General features: G+C 34.8%; 4 protein-coding genes and 1 non-coding gene across 7 annotated transcripts; 3 read left to right on the top strand and 2 right to left on the bottom strand.

Annotated features, from left to right (window-relative positions):
• On the top strand, window positions 1,500–2,180 carry LOC109355454 (organ-specific protein S2-like). The gene is made up of 2 exons (XM_019598627.1): window positions 1,500–1,657; window positions 1,912–2,180. The coding sequence occupies exons 1-2, from the start codon at window positions 1,610–1,612 to the stop codon at window positions 2,173–2,175; spliced, it is 312 nt and encodes a 103-aa protein (XP_019454172.1). The 5' UTR covers window positions 1,500–1,609; the 3' UTR covers window positions 2,176–2,180.
• LOC109355451 (SWI/SNF complex subunit SWI3D-like) lies at window positions 3,768–10,539 on the top strand. Its single transcript, XM_019598623.1, has 6 exons — window positions 3,768–4,304; window positions 5,839–6,374; window positions 7,646–8,284; window positions 8,789–8,955; window positions 9,025–9,916; window positions 10,002–10,539. Exons 1-6 carry the CDS (start codon window positions 3,818–3,820, stop codon window positions 10,374–10,376), a joined length of 3,096 nt encoding a protein of 1,031 aa, XP_019454168.1. The 5' UTR covers window positions 3,768–3,817; the 3' UTR covers window positions 10,377–10,539.
• LOC109355452 (coatomer subunit gamma-2) lies at window positions 11,953–18,167 on the top strand. The gene is made up of 18 exons (XM_019598624.1): window positions 11,953–12,068; window positions 12,575–12,672; window positions 12,755–12,805; window positions 12,945–13,058; window positions 13,150–13,350; window positions 13,428–13,529; window positions 13,902–14,009; window positions 14,088–14,321; window positions 14,524–14,774; window positions 14,897–15,068; window positions 15,170–15,325; window positions 15,434–15,484; window positions 15,605–15,745; window positions 15,817–16,014; window positions 16,100–16,231; window positions 16,314–16,487; window positions 16,649–16,888; window positions 17,664–18,167. The coding sequence occupies exons 1-18, from the start codon at window positions 12,023–12,025 to the stop codon at window positions 17,856–17,858; spliced, it is 2,664 nt and encodes an 887-aa protein (XP_019454169.1). The 5' UTR covers window positions 11,953–12,022; the 3' UTR covers window positions 17,859–18,167.
• TRNAE-UUC lies at window positions 18,567–18,638 on the bottom strand. Its single transcript has one exon. It is a non-coding gene; the product is annotated as a tRNA-Glu (tRNA).
• Window positions 19,170–22,072, bottom strand: LOC109355459 (uncharacterized protein At1g01500-like). Of its 3 annotated transcripts, none has more exons than XM_019598635.1 (3): window positions 21,922–22,072; window positions 20,156–20,975; window positions 19,170–19,677 (listed from the first exon to the last, which is right to left on the bottom strand). In XM_019598635.1, exons 2-3 carry the CDS (start codon window positions 20,855–20,857, stop codon window positions 19,450–19,452), a joined length of 930 nt encoding a protein of 309 aa, XP_019454180.1. In that variant the 5' UTR covers window positions 20,858–20,975; window positions 21,922–22,072; the 3' UTR covers window positions 19,170–19,449. The 3 variants fall into 3 exon arrangements, with proteins under 3 accessions (XP_019454180.1, XP_019454178.1, XP_019454179.1); XM_019598633.1 differs by lacking the exon at window positions 21,922–22,072 and adding an exon at window positions 21,418–21,683; XM_019598634.1 differs by lacking the exon at window positions 21,922–22,072 and having other exon boundaries at window positions 20,156–21,393.

Raw genomic sequence — 23,485 nt, forward strand, 5'->3', positions numbered from 1 at the left:
CAAGGTGTTAAGGTTAGTCTCGGTATGACCATAGTGAATAACATGAATAGAATTTCAGACATTTGTATGACAAACTTTCATTTAATTAAAAAAAGGGAATGGAAGTTTGATATAGAAACTAAGTTGACAACAACAAATATGGATGAAATTAGATGTGGCACACTTTATGTTTTAAATTATAGTTTGTTAAGTTTTCAATTTTTTTTTATGTTTAAATTACTTATACTACTTAGCCACATAAAATGATAACATATTTGGTGCTCGGACCACAACCCAAGGTTACAGAAAAATTTGTTTCAAATGGTGTTTCATTTTTGTCCCGAATCAATCATATTTTAACAATAATATAAAAATATTATTTTTTGTTTTAGAGTTTAAAATCTATGTATCGTGAGCGTAAAGTTATTTACACTGTCAACACATCATCTATTATTGATTTATATTACTTTTATTTGAGAGTCAATGATAGTGAACATGTGAATGATGAATAATTTACTAAATGAGTAAAAATAATTACACTATCAAAGTATACATATTAAATCCTTATTTTTAGAGTTTCATTTTTACTTATATAACAATATCTGATTCGTCAGAGAAACAAAACAATGCTACACCTTTTAAAAAAATGTTATATGTCCATATCCTAAATGAGGGATTACATGTGAAGGGTGAGGCATGAACCTATATAAGATACAAAACAAGGTGAAATTGAATTTTGATTTCTTTATAAGCATCATAGTAATTTTGTTGTGATGCTCATTTAAGTTGACTTTGACAAGCAAACAAAAAAGCCAACTAGCATTTTGGCCGAACTCATTGTCTTTTCTAATAAACTTTATATTATTATTTTCAGATACCACATACTACGGCTACTCCCACTAATACCATCTTTCTTTCACCAAACAATCAATATTATTGGAATCATCTAAGGTCTATATTAATATTAGTGGGAGGGACCAGACCAAGTTCTCAATATTAATATTAACCATCTTATAAAAATATCGTAATAGAAACCTAGTCAACTTGACAAAAAATACATACATAAATTGTGTGACTTTTTTTTGTACTACTAGAGTATCTTCTCACTTTTTTGGGTAAGGAACTGATCCATTTTAGGGTGTGTAACTCTACTAACAAATATGACTCATAAGAATCTGACATTTGATCTCTTGTTATTTTTAGTATGAAGATCTTGTAGGACCTTATATCACTAGATTAACGAATGAAGAAACCACATCAGCGTTGGTTCCATGAGACGAATGTCTTCTTAGTTAAAATGACGGAACCACAACCTATATTAGTATTTTAATTAATTTGACCAAAAATGATATATTCTTTTACTAAATCTTCCTCCAGATCTTTATACCCACCAAAAAATAACATGTCATAAAATAATAATTTATTTGTGTTTACTTTATTTCGTGTGAGAATGGTAATTTGTTGAGGATTTAATATAAGGATATAAGAGTACTAGCTCCTTTTGACTTCTCATTTTTCATATAATTTAAGTTATATATTGTGGGTAAGTTCAGGCTATAAAAAGAAATATTCAGAAGCTGAAGATCTTAGCTTTCAAACTGACATTTAACCAGAAGTCGCTTGCAAAGAAATGATGAAGTCCATCTTTGCTTTGTTTCTTGTCTTCTCTTTTCTTCTGGTAAGCTTTTTGAAACAACTCTATAAAAGTTCATTTATATGTACTTTAACTCATATATTTTTATTCAATGTTCTTCATTCACACTTTGAATACTCAATAAATTTTAGTAACTCATCTATTTTTATTCAATGTTCTTCATTCACACTTTGAATACCCAACAAATTTTAGTAACTCAATTATTTTTTAAACTTGAACCAATGAGTTTATCATATATTATTGTTCATGTATTTTCTATTTTCTCTCTAATGAAATAGGTTACCAACCTCAGCTATGCAAGACAGCATCAAGGAGAGTATTGGAAGAATATTATGAAAGACCAACCTATGCCTGAAACAATTAAAGATCTCCTTGTTCAAGATCCACAAGCATATACAGAGAAATATCATTTTATTAGGGACTTTGATATAAGGCCTAATGTCATATTATATCACACCCATGTTGTGTCCAAGAAGCAGAAGCAACACCCTTTTGTTAAGAACTTTGAACCGGAGTTTCAAGAAATTGGAACTCGTGTTTGAATAAACTACAAAAAAAGGAAAGAAAACAAAAGGGGTTGAACTATTGAGAGGTTCGTGTCATTTACACATCTCCATGAAAAATGGCCCATAGAGATCATGATGTATAGTATATTTATCAGGAAAGTATTAAGAGTTTAAAATCTGTCCACCATTTAGTGTAAAGTTATTACATTTCCAGCACATCATTGATTGTTAATTTGTATTATTTTTGTTTGAGAGTCAATGATGTTTAACACGTAAATAATAAATGATTTACTGATAATATAAAAACATTAATACATATTAAATCCAATTATTAATCATCCAAGTGGTGTTGTGTTTATTATTGACTGAGTATTTGAGTAATCGAGCCTTTAGTCAAGAGGTTTTGTGTTCAAATCTTTCTTATATTTCATGTTAAACTACTATATTTTAATTTGTAATTTCCATAATTACTTTAATCAAGTAATTGAGAGTTACCTCAATTTTTAGAATTACTAGACATAAAGTGTCCACATCCACATTCAAAACACAAAGAATATATTTTCCCATCCGGAAGAAATATTTGCCTATAAAAAATAAAGAATTATAAATTGTATATTTGACATAAATAGAAAACAAAATAATCTTAAATAAAGATAAAAAATTAATAGAAAGTGTACTAATATACTAACAATCTCATCATTAAACAAAGTATACAAATTACAAGGAAAATATCACCCCTTTTTTTTGTAGATCATCATTTACTTTACATGCATAATCTACCTTATTTAGATATCATAGTACATCACATGATATAATACACTAATTACAAAACACACTATTCCTATTAGCTACATTAATGCAAGTATCTTCTTCTCCATCTAATCATTATAATTAGTTACACTTCTTCTTCTTCATCTACTCATTATATTTAGTTGTAACTCACATATATTCAAAATCAATGTTAGATTATATTAAGGAGCATTTTGAGTGGATCCTAATTAATTACTTACTTAATTATATAGAGTACTATTTGGGCATTGTTCAAACTCAATGCTCACTAGGTTATATCAAGTTTAGCTTAGGTCATACTTCAATATTCGTTCGATTATACCAAATGACATTTGTATAAGTTTAAATTTATCATTCACCTAATTGTATGGAGGTTCACTTGGTCTATCCCATCCCTAAAATTGAGAATGAAGAACACAAGTAAAAGGACAAACATAACAAGATATGATAGAGATTAGAGTGAAACAAAATCAATACCAAACATGAATATGATAAATTTTATATTTTCTAGTGTTTATTGTCCCCTAGATAATGATATATTGATGTAATACTAAAATTGATAACAGTAACGATGTTGAAGTTGTATTACTAAAATTGCACCAATACTATTAATTGGAATATATAAGGATATATTGGTCATAATTTTCCAGCTTTCAATTGGGGTACAGTATCTTAAGAGGAAACTCATCTTCTATCTTATGTGTGACATGTATCACTTTTTTTGATTCGTAGGAGAAAAACATTACTAATTTTTAACTTTAACCATATTTTGTTTCGACCACGACCAATAATACATGGAGCGATACACTTTGGATAGGGATAATATATGTGAACCGAAGCACAGTTACACAGAAGTGATAGAGCCCATTTCCCCTAACACCTCGTCTCGATGGAGGAGAAATGCCGTGTCGCTGCGTCTCATCCTCCACCCGCCGCCAATTCACCTGTACCAGAGCAATCATCCACGCGCCGCCGCGCTGGAGGTCAGAAAAGGAAGGCCAATGCTCTCAACGCCTCCAATTCTTCGTCCACGCCCTCCAAACGCGCCACTCGTGAAAAGGCCTCACAACTTCATCGTTCTCCCCTCCACAACGGCCCGTTGACTAGGGCCCGTCAAATCCCCACCAACCTCTCCGCCGCTGCCCCCGCCGATGCTTCCTCTTTGGCGGCAAGTGGCGGTTCCGCTTCTGCCACAGCCATTGTGAAACACACGGATCATGCGGCGCAGAAACAAGGTTTGGGCGGAGATTCGGTCGTGGTGGCGGAGGAAATTAAGAAGGAGAGCAAATGGGAGTCTGTGGAAGCTGCAATTGAAGCTGAATTCGAAGCTATTAGATCTCGTGGAACCAATGCTCATGTGGTTCCCACTCATTGTGGTGAGGCTTTGTCTCTATTCTGATACACTAATTTGTTTATCGTTTGTTTTGAATCTTATATTCTTCTTTCGCTGCATTTAATAGTGTTAAATACATCATGTCATACTAGATTACTAGGTGGTTAATTGATTATTTTCGGTTGGTTATGCTATCGAGTGATTCAGCTGAATTGGTGTAGGATTACGCTAAGTATGTGTAGCTGATTGAAAACTTGGAAATGTTTTTTACCTGCACGCCTCAGGTCTATTAATTTACAGTAGCACTAGAAAAAGAGCATGGAAGATGCGAGGATTTGTGTGTGATTGTTGTAGATTCTGAAATTTGATTAGGGAGTGCTGAAAGTTTTAATTGTAGCAGCAACTGCAATGGAAGCCGTAATATTGCGGTTTTGGTATTCTCCACATCTGCATTGAGGCATGTTGTCCTTATTCTCTTGCAATTACAGCAAACACAACATAACCCCAGTCATAATGGCAACTGCAATTTATAACCCCCAGCTGACCTAATGTTATTTTACAAAGTAATTGATAACAATGTAAATCCAATCATTTTGTTTTAGTCCCCTTATGGATTATATCTCTTCCTAGAAAAGATAGAGTTAGAAGTAACACATTAAGGAGAAAGTTGGGGTAGTTCATATCGTAGAAAACATGGTAGAATCATGCCTTAAGTGATTTAGACATGTGTGGAGGAGACTGTTAGAAACTCCCGTAAGGAGACCAGACCAAATGTAGCCATGGAGGTTAATCCAAATTCAAGAGGCAGAGAGAGCCATGAAAAAAAATGATTATAGAAGATTTAGAGATCAATGCTTTGACAATGAACATTATATATGATAGAACATTATGACGTCGTTTGATCCACGTACCGATCCCATCTAGTGGGACTAAGGATTGGTTGTTATTGTTTTTGTATGGACTATATATCTTTTTCATATAGTTTTTTCCACTTCAATAACATAGCTTTACTCTCAAGTCTCAACTCTCAAGAATATAGTTCTGGTAACCCTCATTTAAGCTTTTGTGTTGCCTAGTTTTATCGTCTGCTGTGTTTGGTAGATAAGTGCAACTTTGCATGGACAACCAGGAATAAGCATAATGACCTAGTATTTCTGTTTAGTTTATCTCAACATTCATAGGTTTGAAAAAGAACAAAACCACGCAGCAAGTGATATTGTCCTTACTACTGGGAGTAAAATATGCTGCTAAACATAAAGAACAGAACATATAAGTACTAATTGCATTTGATTTTATCATGTAGTAGTATGCACAATGCTTCCGCTGTGCTAAAATATATCAGATAAACTGTTATTCATATCCTTGGCGACCTCGTATCCTTTTAAGTCACCCCCTAAATCTTAAAAAGACGCTTAATTATCATGTGGTTGGTTTTGCATTGATTTAATATTTAATCTCAGTAAGCTTATTTTATCAACAAATAAGTAAAACTATACTATAAACTTATTTATGTTCTAACCTCAAGGTCAATAGCTTTATTTTTGTATTATCCTCTTATCTTTGGGATTGGTTTGCAGGTTGGTTTTCCTGGACTGATATTCATCCAATTGAGAATTCGACATTGCCTTCTTTCTTTAATGGCAAAACTGAAAACCGGACTCCTGATGCATACATGATGATACGAAATTGCATAATAAAGAAGTTTCATGAAAATCCAAACATACAAGTTGAGTTGAAAGATTTGTCAGAGCTCAATGGTGGAGACTTGAATGCTAGGCAAGAGGTGATGGAGTTTCTGGACTATTGGGGTTTAATTAATTTCCACCCATTTCCTGCTATGGGTTCTGCTGTGGCCAATGCTAGTGATGATGGGGAAGCAGAAGTTAGTTCTCTGCTTGAAAAGTTGTATCACATTGAAACACCCCAATTATGTCCGCCTGTTGTTCAAAAACCTAGCCTAACGACTCCAGCTATGACCTCTGGCTTGTTTCCAGAGTCTACAATTGCCGGGGAGTTAGTGAAACAGGAGGGCCCAGCAGTTGAGATGCTTGAATATCATTGCAACTCTTGTGCTGCCGATTGTTCTTGCAAACGTTACCATTGCCAGAAACAGGTTATTTATCTATAATTGAACAAGTTATTGAAGTGCACAATTTAGTAATATTTTGAAGACATTTTATGTGTTTGGCCTTTACCACACCTGGTTTTCTTATAGAAGTATTTGGATTTTTTAAGTTTTAACTCCTCCATGAGTGAGCTAGTTATATTATTAGCAATATTGTGTGTAGAAGTCTTGCTTGGTAGTCATTCATGATGTCTCAATTTTTTTTGTGTTACTTACCTTTGTCACTTTGTGATACAGAATCATTTTACAATCCTACGTGAATTGAATTAGATCAGTTTACTAGATTCGCATAGTGAGTCTCACCCTTCCGTATACCCCACATATAGCAGGAGCTTTACAGCTCTAGGTTACACTTCTTATGTGCCCAAAGTAACATTCTAGAATGGTCGAAACATGATCATAATTTAGTAATATATTGAAGACTTCTTATTTGGCTCGACCTTTAATATATCTGTTGAAGTTCTAGTACCTAATATACTAGTCAAATGTGGTGTTGTTCCAAGCCTGGTTATCTTATAAAAGTTGTTAGACTTTTCAAGTTTTAACTCCTCCAACAGTGAGGAGTTATGTTATTAGCAATATTTGCATCTAGGAGTCTTATTTGGTAATTTTCATTTACGATGTCTCAAAAAAAAAATGTTGGTTACACACCGACAAAATCAGTTTACATTCTTATGTGCATTGAATCAGATCAGTTTACATTCTTATGTGAATTGAATCAGATCAGTTTACATTCTTATGTGAATTGAATCAGATCAGTTTACATTCTTATGTGAATTGAATCAGGTCAGTTTACTAGACCCACACAGTGAGTCTGACCCTTCTGTGGACGACAAATATAGCAGAGGCTTAAAAGTTAAAACACTTGGTAATGCTTCTTAAGTGCCATAAACTAATGTCCTTGAGTTGTGGAAGCATACACAGAAGTGAACTTTTTTCAAGACCTTTATCAAAATGATTTTTTAAAGATTCTATCATATTTAATAGCTCAGAAAAGTCACTGACCTTTTAAATACTAGTGAACTTACAAAAGAATGTATTCATCAAGAGAGCTAAGTGCTTATCGATCTAAATGGTCTTTGTTCATGTTGCTGATAAAATGTGTCTGTAATGTAATTAGCGATAAGCTGGTCAACTGTTTAACTGGCTGTTGAACTATTGCTTAAGTATTACCGTGTTGGAATGCCAATGTAATGATGATTATTATTTTTCTTCTCCATTTCATGTATAATTTATTACTTGTGTGATGTATCTGGCAGGCAGATTTTGATCTATGCACCGACTGCTTTAGTAATAGAAGATTTGGCTCTGGCATGTCTTCATTGGATTTCATACTCATGGAGCCAGCTGAAGCTGCAGGGTTTAGTGGTGGGAAGTGGACTGATCAGGAGACACTCCTGCTCCTTGAAGCACTGGAACTTTATAAAGAAAATTGGAATGAAATTGTAGAACATGTTGGGACAAAATCCAAAGCTGAATGCATATTACACTTTGTTCAAATGCCAATTGTGGATGCCTTTATTGATTCCGATGATGATGTTTATGCCACTTTCAAAGAAACGGCAGATCCGACTGCAACTAACAATTATTCATCATTGCAAAAAGATGCTTCAGAGGATGCTGAGAATAATGCTAATGATAGCATTGAAGGCCATGATGAAACTTCCAATGCTGGAAATGATAAAGTAAAAGTTAATCAAGAGTCCCCAAAGCTAGAAGGTGGTAGCGATGAGAAAACTTCTAATTCAGAAGATACTGTTAAAGTACAATGCAGTCAGGAAGTTAGCAATGACTGTGCTATAAATGCTCTAAAGGAAGCATTTGTTGCTGTTGGTAATTCTCCTGGACCTGAAGGCCCATCATCATTTGCTGAAGTGGGTAATCCTGTCATGGCATTGGTAAGTTGAATGCTTGAGCGTGTGAGTTCCATTCTGTTTTTCTAGGGATGGCCACAAGTATTTAGTCTGGATTATTTGAGACCTTCTGTACTTGGTAATGACCCTGATATTTATTGTCAGGCTTTAGATAATCTTTACTGTTGATTAGGATTACAAGGAAGCATCCCAGTTAACCAAATCATATTTATGGAAATCTCCTCCTTTCAGAACAATTTTCTTGCATTAATTATATATTTTGCTGTAATTGCTGGTGGTAATCCTATTGCTTGTGCCGTGCCGTGCCATGCCTGTTGCTTGCACGTAACCAGCTATACCAAATGGCCACTGTTTTTATGTTAAATACTCTTGTTTACTCATTAAAAAAATAAAAAAATACTATTGTTTACTACTTCATTATACACAATATTTCTCTTTCCTTGTGTTATGTCATGCATATAGCGTAGTTGTTTTCACTCTTATGCTTTACCTCATGCAGAGTAACATGATGTTCCTTTTTGTCTCCAGGCATCTTTTCTTGCACACTTGGTGAGTTCTGATGTGGCTGTTGCTTCATCTCATAGTTTCTTAAAGTCAATGACTGGAAATTCTCCTGGCATGGAGCTTGCTGCAAGACATTGCTTTCTTCTGGAGGATCCACCATATAATAAGAAGGATTCCTCTAGTTCTGATAGGTATGTGTGTTCTAAAACTAGTCTAGTTGTTGATTAGGACTTACAATGATTTGTCTGAATGGATGATAGGGATTATAAAAATGGAGAGCAGGAAGATGAGAATGTAAAACAGGATAAGCCAATATTAGACAATAAAGATTTACCAAATGATCACAATAACATGAAGATTGACAACAATGTTTTAGAAAACAACATACAGCTGGCTTCTACAGATGATGGAGCCTCAGAAAAACCCATTGCTTCAAAAGAGCAAGCAGTGATTAATCATGAAGCACTTGAACTTGACAAATGTAAAGATCTCATGCATTCGAAGTTGCCTGATAATCAAGCACCAAGCACTCTGCATGATTCAGGTGGTTCAACATCCAAGGATGAAATTCCACCTAGTGAGCTACGTGAGGGAACTTTGGCTAAAGAACCTTGCAATCCTGTAGAGGAAGTAAAGGATGGGCATGTGTCTGATTCTCTTCAATCAGGAAAGCATCTGCAGCCAGTAGAGATACCGAAAGATGCTGAGATGGCATCTGCTTCTATGCCCTCAGACAAGAACAGACCTCAAAAACCGCTATCTACAAATCCAGTTCATGAGTCTCTTGAAATGACAGGTTTAGAAATGGATGTTGATATGATTCCTTGTTCCTTGACATCAGAGATAAGTGACTCTCAACCACTATTAACAGCAGTTTCAATCCAAGTTAATGGGATAGAAAAGGATATAGATATGACGTCACCTTCACATCCAGTGAAACCTAATTCTGAGGCAGTGGCAGGTGAAGATCATGCAGAAAATTGCACAGTAGTGAAAGACAATAGTACGGAGACTAAACATGATAACAATTTTGAGAAACTAAAACATGCTGCAGTTTCTACACTTGCGGCAGCAGCAGTGAAGGCCAAAGTTCTAGCAAATCAGGAAGAAGACCAAATCCGACAACTTACTTCTTTGTTGATAGAAAAACAGGTACTCTCATGCCTAGTAAAGCTCTCGTTGCCTGTATTTATATGTTTTGTTCATTTGACTTACATGGTATTCCATTAACTTGCAGTTGCATAAGTTGGAAGCCAAGCTGGCTTTTTTCAATGATGTGGAGAATGTAGTGATGAAAGCAAGGGATCATTTAGAGTGGTCACGGCATAAGCTTTACCATGAGCGTGCTCTCATAATTGCATCTCGGCTTGGTTTACCACCTTCCTCATCTAGAGGCGTACCACCATCTTTACCAACCAATAGAATTCCTGTGAATTTCGCAAACTCAATCCCAAGATCACAAAATATCACGAATCCCCAAATGCAGCTGATTTCAAGACCCGTGGGCGCTGTAGCGACTACTATTCCAAACCCATTACCATCTGCAACTGCAGCAGGAAATTCAGTTCGACCATCCAACCAGGAAAAACTTTCTTTAGTTAGGACAAAATAAATGCTGAGTACAAATAGAAGAAAGTTCATGTCTTCATACTTTTGAGTTCTGATCACTGGCCACCACTTGTGTAAGTAGCATATTCATGTTGTGGATTTTAGCTGTTATGGTAGAATATCCACTACATTACTTCAGTTGAGAATGACTAGAATAATTTAGTCAAGTTCTGGTATTTGAAGACAGTAACAGAAAATAAACTAAGAAATGTAAAGGAAGGTTAACATAATCTCATCATTCGATTTAATCGATTTGATCAAGTACTTGATCCATTTTTTGGTGATGTTTTTACCAGAACTATCACATACTCCTCACAAGGACTTGCCTGCCAAAGTGATCATATATCTTAATATTTACAAAATCACTACACCATTGATAGTGGTAATTGATAAACCTGAGAAATTTATCCACAGAAATGAACACAGGCATACCTGAATCAGTTACTAGGGTTTTCAAATGCACAAGGAACAGAGTTACAGAGATATGTACATATCACCCACTTGTAATGTGACATGCAAAAAACTCAGACAGTTTATGTTACAATCTTTGCCAGAAAGCCTCCATAAAAGATCTTAAGATAGCAAGATAAAGATTCAGTCATTACTCATACAAAACCTAGCTATCATTTAAATGGGTGTAGTTTTATATCCCCTTAGATTGATTTATTAATTATATATACCAAAGATGGTCAATGTTTAAACTAATACAAGCATCATAATATTTTATGCATGCCATAAAGTCCTAGTGCATCTTAGGAATCCACAAGTCGAAGACATACTTTCATAACATTAAATCAAGAAGAGAATAAACAATTGAGTAATGCTATAGTCACAAGGTGATATCTTATTTTTCAATGATTGGTTTACAAGTTACAAATGTTACTTTTTTGTAGATACAATGATTAGTAGGAGACTATATCATTTTCCTAAACAATTTCCGTGAAATGATAGGAAGCATAGAAGCAGCACTTTCAGCTACCTACAAACTACATCACATGCACAAACCCATTTTCAGAAATATTCAAGAACCAATACATTTCAAGACACTAGAATTTAGGCTTTGTAACTTTAAAAGGAGCAACGAGAAAAGAAACTTAGTCAAATAAACTACTTGGCATGGTAAAAGTTTGAAATATCATCCAACATGAACTACTTTTTAACCACTTAATGTCATTAAAAAACACAAATCCAAGGAATGATTTTTTGTGTGTGCAAACGTGTAAATTCTTGACTCGACATGATTGCCTCCAGTGCGATGATGCCTGTGGGAAACAAAAAAAAACGTATAAATTACTTTTTTATTGGTAATATTATGCAATGTCATATTAGACACGGGATATCGTTGCAATCAATTTTGCATGTCTCAATTTTTTATTATTACAATTGGTTTTACTTTTATTCTTATAAGAAAAACTTGTGTGAACGTAAGAGATAAATATTTTATGGTTTTTTATATTTTATTTAAGGTTAAATTTAATTAGAATTAAAATATTAATATATTGTCGGAATTTGTCGATTTCGATCCCGGAGAAGCGTTTTTCTCCTTCTTATACCTTCATTTATAAACTTGAGTGGTGCAGTTGCATAGGCACTTGGTGAGAGAGAAATATTGATTAGCGACCAGATCTCATATATTCACATACTCCGGCGATGGCTCAGCCACTCGTGAAGAAGGACGATGACCGCGACGATGAAGGTTATTCTTCAATTCTACTTTTCTTGTTTCGCAATTCGATCTAATTTCTACCATGCTTCTGCTTACCGTTTTATTTTCCGTCTCCTGTCACTGTTGGATCACTCTCTTCGGATTCCAGATCCGTTGTTTATTTCTCATTTCCAATTGTCGTTGCGCTAGGGTTCGTGTAGATCACTGTTATTTCGTTTTGATGAGTGTTGTTTGAACTCTGAATTGCGTGCTTCATCGTCTCTCGTTTGATCTGATTTTGTTTCATCATTGTTTATAGAAATCTTGAATTGATATAGGCATCTTATTTGCAATGTGGATAGTTAATTTTGTGCAATTGGTAATTTGATTGTGCTTAAAAGTTTATGTTGACGAGTTGAGAGCTAATATAGTTTTTTTCCCCTCCACATTTTGGTCCTGAGCCAAGGTTGTTGTATTGTGATGAATTTTGTCCATAATATATTACAAATCAGTGATATAATACACATATACGATCAATATTTCTTGGTTGTTAACAGCGGAGTTTTCCCCATTCTTGGGAATTGAAAAGGGGGCTGTTCTTCAGGAGGCCAGGGTTTTTAATGATCCACAACTAGATGCCAGGAGATGCTCACAGGTTTTATTTTATTTTATCTTGAACTACAGAATTTATCTGTTTGGCAATTGAAATTTGACACTGTATGACTGTATGCTTGTAGGTTATCACAAAACTTTTATACCTGCTGAATCAGGGAGAGTCATTTACAAAGGTCAGGAGTTTTTTCTCATCTCTCCGAACAATTTTTTTCCATAAAGTTTCTTGCTAATTTTATACATTGACTTCTAAGAGTTATGTTAGAGTCATTATTAATCCATTTTTGGTACTTTGTTCTTGCTGCAATTCTATAGGTCGAAGCCACAGAAGTGTTCTTTTCAGTGACTAAGCTTTTCCAGTCTCGTGATCTTGGGTTAAGGAGAATGGTCTACTTGATTATAAAGGAGCTCTCCCCCTCGGCAGATGAGGTTTTGAATTAATTCAATTTTTGTATACTCGTCAGATTCATATATATGCCATGCATATCACAAACTTACATTACCTTTTCTTTATTTGAAGGTTATTATTGTTACAAGTTCTCTCATGAAGGACATGAATAGTAAGACTGATATGTATAGGGCGAATGCCATTCGTGTACTCTGTCGTATCACGGATGGAACCCTCCTTACCCAAATTGAGCGGTATTTGAAACAGGCGATTGTAGATAAGAATCCAGTTGTTGCAAGTGCGGCCCTAGTTAGTGGGATTCATCTACTCCAGGTATTATTTTCAATTTGCAATTCCTTATATCTGCACATTCCATGTAAGATGCTTGCTTATGTATGTCCCCTTTTCAGACAAATCCTGAAATTGTAAAAAGGTGGAGCAATGAGGTTCAGGAAGCTGTTCAATCAAGAGCAGCTCTTGTACAATTTCATGCACTGGCTTTGCTACATCAGGTATGCTCCATGAATGGTTTGATTATCTGCAAGTTTATTAGTGTATTAGAATAAATTCTACTAAAAAATCAAAGCTCTCTTGGTCGATCATCATTTTAGATCACTTAATAAATCAGTGCTGAAATATATAAATAACTATTTGTTGGATTATGTGGCAAGATTACTTCAATTAACTATTTTTTTTGTTTATCATTGTTAAAAAATCATTAGTAGCAAGAGTATGCTCTATATTCTTCTGAAGTCCTCCTATGACCTTCTGCATCATTTAGTTTTGATTTTTACCTTCTTATTATCATACTTTTATTAGTATATTCAAAACAAATGTAAGTTATAAACAGAATCAGTGACATATTGTGGATTACAATGTCACAGATACGGCAAAATGATCGATTAGCTGTTAGCAAGCTGGTTACCAGCTTGACAAGAGGAACTGTTCGCTCACCTTTGGCCCAATGCCTTTTGATCCGTTATACAAGTCAGGTGTGCTTCCATTTCATATATAGCTGTAATTGTGGTGATACTTATTTGCATAATCTTTATGTACTATACTCTCTGCAGGTCATTCGCGAGTCAGGAAATAATACACAATCAGGGGACCGCCCCTTCTATGATTATCTTGAGAGTTGCCTTCGCCACAAGTCAGAGCTGGTGATTTTTGAAGCTGCCAAGGCAATTACAGAGCTCAATGGTGTAACAAGCCGAGAATTAACTCCAGCAATTACTGTTCTTCAGCTCTTCTTAAGTTCTTCTAAACCAGTCTTGAGATTTGCTGCCGTCCGCACCTTGAACAAGGTTAACCTTTTTTAATTCGCTTAAATTTTAGCAGAAATGCTTGATTTTTCTTGGTCAAACTTGACTGTTATTATTTTTATTTACAATTGTTGAGTGTGTCTTTGAACTTTGCAGGTGGCAATGACACACCCAATGGCAGTCACTAACTGCAATATTGATATGGAAAGCTTAATCTCCTTGAGTGTGTCTTTGAACTTTGCAGGTGGCAATGACACACCCAATGGCAGTCACTAACTGCAACATTGATATGGAAAGTTTAATCTCTGACCAAAACAGAAGCATTGCTACACTTGCTATTACTACTCTCTTGAAGACAGGAAATGAATCAAGTGTGGACCGTCTTATGAAGCAGATCACTAATTTCATGTCTGATATTGCCGATGAGTTCAAAATTGTTGTTGTTGAAGCAATAAGATCATTGTGCTTGAAGTTCCCTTTAAAATATAGATCTTTGTGAGTATATGTGTCATTCCATATGTTTCTTTCTTCCAGATGGTGTGCATATTTCACTTCAATATTTTTCTTAGAAAAAGGTCCAAAATAAATAACTGGTTTTTGTTTATTATTATTTTCAGGATGAACTTCCTGAGTAACATTCTCAGGGAAGAAGGTGGATTTGATTTCAAGAAAGCAATTGTAGATTCAATTGTTATTCTTATTAGAGATATCCCTGATGCAAAGGAAAGTGGGTTGCTTCATTTGTGTGAATTCATTGAAGATTGTGAATTCACTTATTTATCCACACAGGTATTATTTTTTGTTTTTTGGTTGTCATTTTATATTTACTGTGCGTGCCTTTGGAATTTTACCCTTTTGTTGTTATTCATTTTATTGTTCTTGTACCTTAGATACTGCACTTCCTGGGAGTTGAAGGACCAAAAACATCAGACCCAAGCAAATATATTCGTTATATTTATAACAGAGTGCATCTTGAGAATGCAACTGTCAGGGCCAGTGCTGTGAGCACATTAGCAAAATTTGGTGCTGCAGTTGATGGATTGAAGGTTCTACCTGCTTCTGTTTTTAGTTATTTTTCTATTAGATTGTTTGAAGATATTTTATTTTTGGGATGATATTTGGTATTAACTTAATCTCATACTTACTCTTTTCAGCCTCGCATATTTGTTCTCCTAAGGCGATGTCTTTTTGACAATGATGATGAGGTGAATTTCTGTCATATCTGATGGAGATGGTTTATGAGATCATAAAATTATGCGATTCTGGTGTGTGTAAAACTGATACCTGCTTTGGTTTGTATTTGGATGGTTTTGATTTATTTCCAGGTTCGTGATAGGGCAACACTTTATCTGAACACACTTGGAGGTGATGGTTCAGTTGTTGAGACTGATAAAGATGTGAAGGACTTCCTCTTTGGGTCATTTGATATCCCACTTGTCAATCTAGAGACTAGTTTGAAAAATTATGTAAGCCATCTCCATTTTCTTGCCTTTAATTAGTTAAGGGCATTTCTCAAGTTTTTTATACGTGAATCCAGGAGCCCTCGGATGAGGCTTTTGACATCAACTCGGTGGCCAAGGATGTCAAGTCTCTGCCTCTTGCAGAGAAGAAAGCCCTAGGTAAAAAGCCAACTGGTTTGGGTGCTCCTTCTAATGGCCCCCCATCTACTGCAGATGCATATGAAAGGCTGCTGCTGTCCATTCCTGAGTTTGCAAACTTTGGGAAGCTTTTTAAGGTTCCTTCACAATTCTATAAAAAAAATTATTTTTCTTTCTATTTCTAGTGTGATGGTATGCATTTTGATGTTAATTTCTTACCAGTCCTCAGCACCTGTGGAGCTTACTGAAGCAGAGACAGAATATGCAGTTAATGTTGTTAAACACATTTTCGATAGGCATGTTGTGTTTCAGTACAACTGCACAAATACAATACCAGAACAGTTGTTGGAAGATGTAAGAGACAATATAGATACTGTACAATTTCATACCACAATGCAAGTTCAGGTCATCTATATGATTTTCCCTCCTATTCCAGGTTATTGTAATCGTGGATGCATCAGAAGCAGAAGAGTTTTCCGAGGTTTTCGCCAAGCCTCTCAGATCTCTTCCGTATGATTCACCTGGGCAGACCTTTGTGGCATTTGAGAAGTCTGAGGGGTTGCCAACAGCTGGAAAATTTTCTAACATTCTGAAATTTATTGTCAAAGAGGTACTTGTGCTTGTGAAACTTAGTGGTTTTTATTTGTCCTAGATTCCCAATATATACCGTACCGTGTATAATTCAAACTCCAAGCGGGGAATTTGTTCTAAATAAAACCTGTTATTTTTATGGAAATCTCATCTCTGCTTCATGAATTGAATAATGACCAGGTTGACCCAACCACTGGTGAGGCAGATGATGATGGAGTTGAAGATGAATACCAGCTTGAAGATCTGGAGGTTGTTGCAGCAGATTACATACTGAGAGTGGGGGTGTCTAATTTCAGGAATGCATGGGAAAGCTTGGACCCTGATTCTGAACGAGTGGATGAATATGGTCTCGGCCCAAGAGAGAGCTTGGCTGAAGCTGTAAATACAGTCATCAATCTTCTTGGATTGCAGCCTTGTGAGGTAAGCCAATATATCGATTGCTGCATCGGTAAATGTTTCTTGTTACATGGCCCTTTTTATTAAACTGGTTATGAGCTGTTTGCACTATTTTTACTGCAATTTAATGCTCTGCTTGTTAGGTTCTGCCGAAAGACCTTTATAATGTTGCTGTCTATCAAGATTGGATGACAGATTTGTTTTTATGTATAATTTATTACCAGGAGTTAGTATTCTCTTAATATAATAGTAGTACTTTAAGGTGCATATCCTTTGAAGTTGAACTGTGACACTGGCAAACTCAAACCACAAAGATGTCCTTGTGTGTGTTTAAGATGTTGTTTGGGCAGAATACTTTTGTGTGGATACGTGTAGCCACACACATGCATAGAGTCAGACTTCAAAGACATTTTTAGGTGCATGGGGGGGTTATTGGGTTAAGAGACATCTCCCCCTTGCACAAAGATCATGCCCAGGTGATTAGAGTTTGATTCAACTAACATGTAGATGTGGAATGCAAATACATTTGACACATTTAAAATATCATAGTTCATTTGAAAGCTATGGATGTTGAACTTTGTGACATTGTCAAACTCCAACCACGAGAAGGTTATGGATGCACACATAAATACTGTTGTATCTTGTATGCACAGAGAATATAAATTAGAAGAGATTTTTAGGTGCTGATGGGAAGACATTTGTCTTGCTCCATGAAGCACTTCAGAATCAGTTATTCACTGGTATATTTTCGAGGAAGGCAATAACTTTCTAATAATTTTTATCTGTTCACTATATGCAGGGCACAGAAGTTGTTCCACCCAATTCAAGGTCACACACGTGCTTATTGTCAGGTGTATTCATAGGGAATGTGAAGGTGCTTGTGCGATTGTCATTTGGACTTGACGGTCCAAAGGATATCGCGATGAAACTGTCTGTCAGATCCGAGGATGATACTGTCAGCGATTTCATTCACGAGATTGTGGCAAGTGGCTAGTTCTCTAAGTCAAGAAATGTTTACTCAACTCAGCCTTTCTTCTTGTTAATGAGATTGAAGTTATAAATAGGCACATAGATAGATGTGTGTAAAGAATTGCAAAACTGAACGTTGAGCTTAGCATATTGCGATTTATTTGTCCCTCAAAGCTTGTTACACTTAGCAGCGATACCCCAAGTCCCCAACTACTTCGGTTTTATTGGACCAAACTTCCATCCTCGTGATTATACTTTTTTTGGCAAATGTGATATGAATTTTGAGGATTTTGCCCTAATATTTGTTTCATCAATGAACTGGATTTTTGTTCAATAGTTGTTTTGTCCAAAAATTACGCCTTTATTTAAGGCAACATTTAAATAAGATTATATAGTCTTTTATGTTTTTTTAAGTTTGTCATTGGATATTACTCCTTGTACTATTACTCAATTTAGATAACTTAATTACTGGATTATAAAGGACTAATCTTGTGTGAAAAATAGGCACCAGTACCTTGATATGTAAAAAGGAATTAAAATTCAATTGGTAAGAACTCAAGATGGTAACAAAGTTATTATCAAGACCAGCACATGTACAAGGAAGGCAATAGAGAACTCCTTGTTAGAGCCTTCCACGCTATTTATAAATCGCAATCCTTTTTCAGAACTCCAATTCAATGAGTGCTAAATTCTGCAACTTCAACGGTAACTCATTTGTAAAATCCATAAAAAGTTCCGTTGCCGGGAATCGAACCCGGGTCTCCTGGGTGAAAGCCAGATATCCTAACCGCTGGACGACAACGGATGTTTGTGTTATCTCACCAACATAAATAGATCAATATATACATACATTGCGAAGGCCTTTGTGAATAAATCAACCTCTTTTAGAGTAAAAAATCTTATATTCATGAAAACATATGAACACCACATTTAATTCTTCATCCTCCTGAAGAAATTTAGGTTTTTTAGACTACATAATACACGATATGTGACACAAAGACAAGTAAAAAAACTATCATTTGAACATCTATCTACTTTTATATGCAATATATATAAGGTCCAACTTCACTCATAACTCATAAATTACGAGTACCCCATGCGATGTCTTAGTTAATGGCACGCACAAAAGAACAAGAAGCCACAGTTTATATTTATGCATAAAAACATCTTGTGAAAAAGTTATAAGTGTGTTGCTTTGATTTATGAGCGATTGTTGAACTATCATTTTTTTCTCTTTCAAAAGAATTATACGCCATTTATAAGGCAAGTGACATTAAAATGAATAGAGAAAAATCATAGAAAGTGAGACAAAAAACATTTTACATAACTGAGGATCTAATAGAAAAATTTCTCACTGCTTTACTTGATATCACAACTAGCTGAAAATGGCAGTAAAAATAAACTATTTTACATACACTAAACAAGCAAACTATAAAACAAAAACAAAAACTTTTCCGGCACCGCTGTCTTTGGATGAAGAGGGAGAAATGGGATGAATCCAAAAACTAAGTTAGTGACCTCGGGTGCATTTGTGAGTTGGGTTTTGGAGGAAAAACAAGAGAAATAGAAGACTTCAGAATCATCTCACAAATATATTTCATGGACAAAAAGAATATTCAGAATAGGTGTCTTCGAAAGCGGCCAGTAGTGCCTTGGTAGGTTTTGACAAGCAGACCAACTCCAATGCCAACACCAAGACAAACACTGAGTCCAATACCAACACCTACCCTCACACCAGCATTAAACCATGACAATTCTCCATCTTCACCATCTGCATATGCTGTTCTACAGTACATGCTGTTATACTCCTCATCTTCGTGTCTCTGCCCAAGGTAATCTTGCCCCTGCAGCATTGGCATATGAATGTTAAGATGGGTAGTCTCTGATTTTCATGAAGAAAAAAAGGGATCTGCTTCAAATTCCAATTGCCTTTGTTATCACTTTTCCATAAAATGTCAAGGACCCAACATCATTTCTTGAAAGCTATCCCTCAAAACAATACAGATATTGTGATCTAATGTGAACAAGAAAACTTTAAATGAGGTAAAAAAATACAACCTCTGACACAGAACAAATGTTATTTGAAGTTATATGCAGTTTAAGTGTTTCATTATGCTCCACCTTTAATGCTCTAAAGTCCAGAATCCATCCAATACAAATGCTAATATTTGTTAAACCATCTCTTGTGACTCGAAAAGTGCGTCAAGGCAGTAAAAATAAAGTCAGACCGAACATACGGTAAACTTGGCTTATTAGCCAACATCGCTTAAGAGGGGCATACAAGAAGCTCACAGAAAACACAATTGAACAAGCAGTAATTACCTGCAAAGTGAGTGATGAAGAAGTGTATTTCCCATTTTCATTTGCTTCTTGCTCTGGAATTGAATCCAAGACCCCCTTCCTTGCATGCTTTTTCTGAGAACTGAGCTGCAAGGTCTTTGTTAAGATAATCGGAGTACCCGAGAAGGACCCAGCAATGTAGACCTCAATTGTAGGGAGAGCTGCACCTGGCAACATGAAATGCTTCCCCTTAAAGAAACCGGTTCCTGGAATTATATATGACTCACAGTTCATGCTCCAGCTTTGTCCATTGTAATTTGATTCCCGGATAAAGCCATTGGTATTACATAATTCTAAGGCCCCAGAAAGCAACATAAGATTTTTATCAAACACCTCAAACCTCACATTGCCAGTCATCCTTATGCTATCGGTGCTTACGAATGTCACTTCTTCCGATTTTCTATCTACCCTATCTCTTTTGAGAACGGCTGTCATCCCATCAGAATATATACTAGAACGGACACCGTTAACTTCGAGAAGGGTGTCCGGATTTAAAGGAACATGGTTCAGTGTAAGAACCTCGGGAGTGAAATCATCAAGCTCACACTTGCAAACTCTTACATAGAATACCCTTATGTCAAGCCAAGGTAATGACCCCTTTATGGGGGGTTGATAAGAGTGTCTTGCAATAGCGTATCCATTACCAGTTGGCCCGTGTCCATTAGCCGTATACGAATTCTCCATCGTCCGAGCAATCAATTCTTCTGAGCTACTGACTCAAATTCTTTCATTTCTATTAGACCAATGACTTGTGCCAACACTAGTGCCACTGAACTTTCAGTTAAATAGGTAGCACAAAAACCTGCACCAATAAGGCGAGTTCAGCTGAATTAACAAAAGAAAAGGTGCAGATGATGGAGAATCAATACATGAAATCATAAGAACTGTATATATCAGCCAAGAAAGGGAAAGATGATTAATTCTAACATGAACAGAAATAAAGGACAGAATCCTTCACTAACCTCAAAGCATAAAACTAGATAAGTGTAGTTAGAAAACAAATAAATAAAATAAACTAAGTAAAGTTCACTGCTAACAATACAATTAACAAAGCCTAGTTCACCTCACAACAAGATATATTTTTTAAGAGAACCCAAATGAAGAACAGAGAAAAGAACAGAAATCTACTCTCAAACAGGTAAGATATTAATCAAATGGAAAAGGATATTCAGTAAATCAAAATTGAGATGAATGAAAAAATAAAAGCAAATAAAGCAGAAAGCCGAAAAACACAGTTACCGAACCTGTGGAAAGAAGATAAGAGGGGAGCCAAGTAGAGAAATCTAGAAAATGCACGAATTTATTATCTATTCCGTAGCTAAATCTTCAGAAACTGGATGCAACAAATTACCGAAGAAAAACAAGGAATTTTTAACCACATATATAGTTGGAATTTGGAAACAAACTATAACCCAACAAAATTAATGGGCAGAGGAAAAATTGTAAAGCAACTGAATCTCCTCTCCATAGATTTTGAGTTTTGAGAGAATGAACGATAAGATACGAAACAACTAACGTCACAGGAACACGACAAAAACATGACGTGAATGATACATTGATGCAAATGCAACAACATTAAAAAAAGAAGAGAAAGTGGGAGCATTATTTAATGACCACTCAAAATATTTGTGTGTCTTATTAACTTGGGCGTAAGAAAAATCGAATTTTGATTATTGTGTGGCTAATAGAACAGCAAACAAATAAAACTTGTATCGGTGGCATGCAGAGGAGTCAAATTCAGATCTTACAAACAATGATTCCTCTTGTTTTGTATGATCTTAGAATCAAGAGTAATGTATCAAAATAACTCAGATTCAGTGGAGAACGATGATTCCTTAAAAAACGGATTCTTGTTTTTTCTCAGTTTTGCTGCATTGCTACAATGAATGTATGTAGATTAAGGTAGAAATGAATAGAAGAGATGTTTTGGGTGTGAATATTATTATTTTATTATTAATTATTAATTTAGTGAAAGGAGTGGGTCCCTCAACGTGAAATGTTCTGAAGATCTTATCCACAATGGTGTGGGAGAGTATGGAGTTTCACATCAATGCTGGTTATGCGATCACATAGACAAGTATACTTGCAATGTACATGCTTAATTAGGATCGTGTCTTTGTTGGTAGTCTTTATAAAACTGTGTCAATAAAGAAAAAGTAAACGTGTAATACCTAGATTTATACCTAATATTATATTGTTTAACATTCATTTGTACTATTTTCTTTTATATAAAATCAATGGTGATTAAATATTAATGATGAATTATTGAATGACAATATAAGAAACTCTTAATTATCAATGTATATGTCTTTGTTTGAAAGAAAAAAAATAATAAATAGGTATTAAACAACAATTTAAAATTGTAACTATAGACATAAGGACTATTAATTATAGATAAGCAAACGCGCATATGGTTGTGTCTTGCACTCGCCCTATCCTCAAATCTCAACCATTGCATCTGCGTAATTCTCCCCTCCTCACTTTGACTAGAAACTTGTCTAATCAGAAGACGAAACACATCCTAACACGGTGCTCATAGTGTTACTCTTTTATGAAACTCACAAAATTGAAACAAAGTTAGCTTATTTTTCTATTTAAATATCAATTTTAATTTTATCATTAATTTTAAGGTTATTTCCAATTTCATTTACTCTTTTATGAAACTCCCTATTAAAAATATATATCTTATCTTATTTAACTCCATATAAACTAAACTTATTTTTACCTTTTTAGTCTTAAAATTACAAAATTTATAGTACTATATGTAATGATAAATATAAAAATGAATATTTAAAGATATATGAAAAATAATGAAAACTATTGCAAAATAAATAAATACATTTTTGTGTGAAAAAACTAATCTTTTCATTTTACCAAATGAAAATGAATAGCTCATATTAAGTTTGCAAGTGAAGTTACGACTTATTTTATTTTCTTATTCTCTGATAATAATTTTTACCATGTATTTCATTTTTGAGTAAATTTATTTTTTATAAAATAATTATATTGTATAGTAAGGTACATTATACTGATTTGTGGTAAGTGAATTATTATTTAGGTATTAAATACTAATTATGTAATTATTTAATAAATCGTCCCGACTAATTTGCTAACTAGACCTTTACAAAAGCTCAAGCCTTAATTTGTTTTATTATGTTATTTTCTCAAGAAGCTTAAATCATAAATCAACTAAATGATAGACTCTAAAAGTTAGTTGAAGAGTTAAATTTTGGAGGAGAAGAAAGAGAAATGAAAATTTTGGGACCTAAAAAATACACTTGCAATATAACTCACAAGTCTTCCGTTTCTCTT

The sequence above is a fragment of the Lupinus angustifolius genome, chromosome LG08 (assembly GCF_001865875.1).
Source record: "Lupinus angustifolius cultivar Tanjil chromosome LG08, LupAngTanjil_v1.0, whole genome shotgun sequence".
In the NCBI taxonomy this organism is placed as follows: Eukaryota; Viridiplantae; Streptophyta; class Magnoliopsida; order Fabales; family Fabaceae; genus Lupinus; species Lupinus angustifolius.

What these genes read in the sequence shown, in the direction of transcription:
- LOC109355454 (XM_019598627.1), top strand. Translation starts at nt 1,610, where the DNA reads ATGATGAAGTCCATCTTTGCTTTGTTTCTTGTCTTCTCTTTTCTTCTG. An exon ending in TTGTCTTCTCTTTTCTTCTG is followed by an intron (nt 1,658 to 1,911) that starts GTAAGCTTTTTG and finishes CTAATGAAATAG; the next exon opens with GTTACCAACCTCAGCTATGC.
- LOC109355451 (XM_019598623.1), top strand. Translation starts at nt 3,818, where the DNA reads ATGGAGGAGAAATGCCGTGTCGCTGCGTCTCATCCTCCACCCGCCGCC. An exon ending in TGTGGTTCCCACTCATTGTG is followed by an intron (nt 4,305 to 5,838) that starts GTGAGGCTTTGT and finishes ATTGGTTTGCAG; the next exon opens with GTTGGTTTTCCTGGACTGAT. An exon ending in GTAATCCTGTCATGGCATTG is followed by an intron (nt 8,285 to 8,788) that starts GTAAGTTGAATG and finishes TTTTGTCTCCAG; the next exon opens with GCATCTTTTCTTGCACACTT.
- LOC109355452 (XM_019598624.1), top strand. Translation starts at nt 12,023, where the DNA reads ATGGCTCAGCCACTCGTGAAGAAGGACGATGACCGCGACGATGAAG. An exon ending in ATGCCAGGAGATGCTCACAG is followed by an intron (nt 12,673 to 12,754) that starts GTTTTATTTTAT and finishes GTATGCTTGTAG; the next exon opens with GTTATCACAAAACTTTTATA. An exon ending in TTTTTGACAATGATGATGAG is followed by an intron (nt 15,485 to 15,604) that starts GTGAATTTCTGT and finishes ATTTATTTCCAG; the next exon opens with GTTCGTGATAGGGCAACACT.
- LOC109355459 (XM_019598635.1), bottom strand. Translation starts at nt 20,857, where the DNA reads ATGGAGAATTCGTATACGGCTAATGGACACGGGCCAACTGGTAATGGA. An exon ending in CTTCATCACTCACTTTGCAG is followed by an intron (nt 19,678 to 20,155) that starts GTAATTACTGCT and finishes CCAATGCTGCAG; the next exon opens with GGGCAAGATTACCTTGGGCA.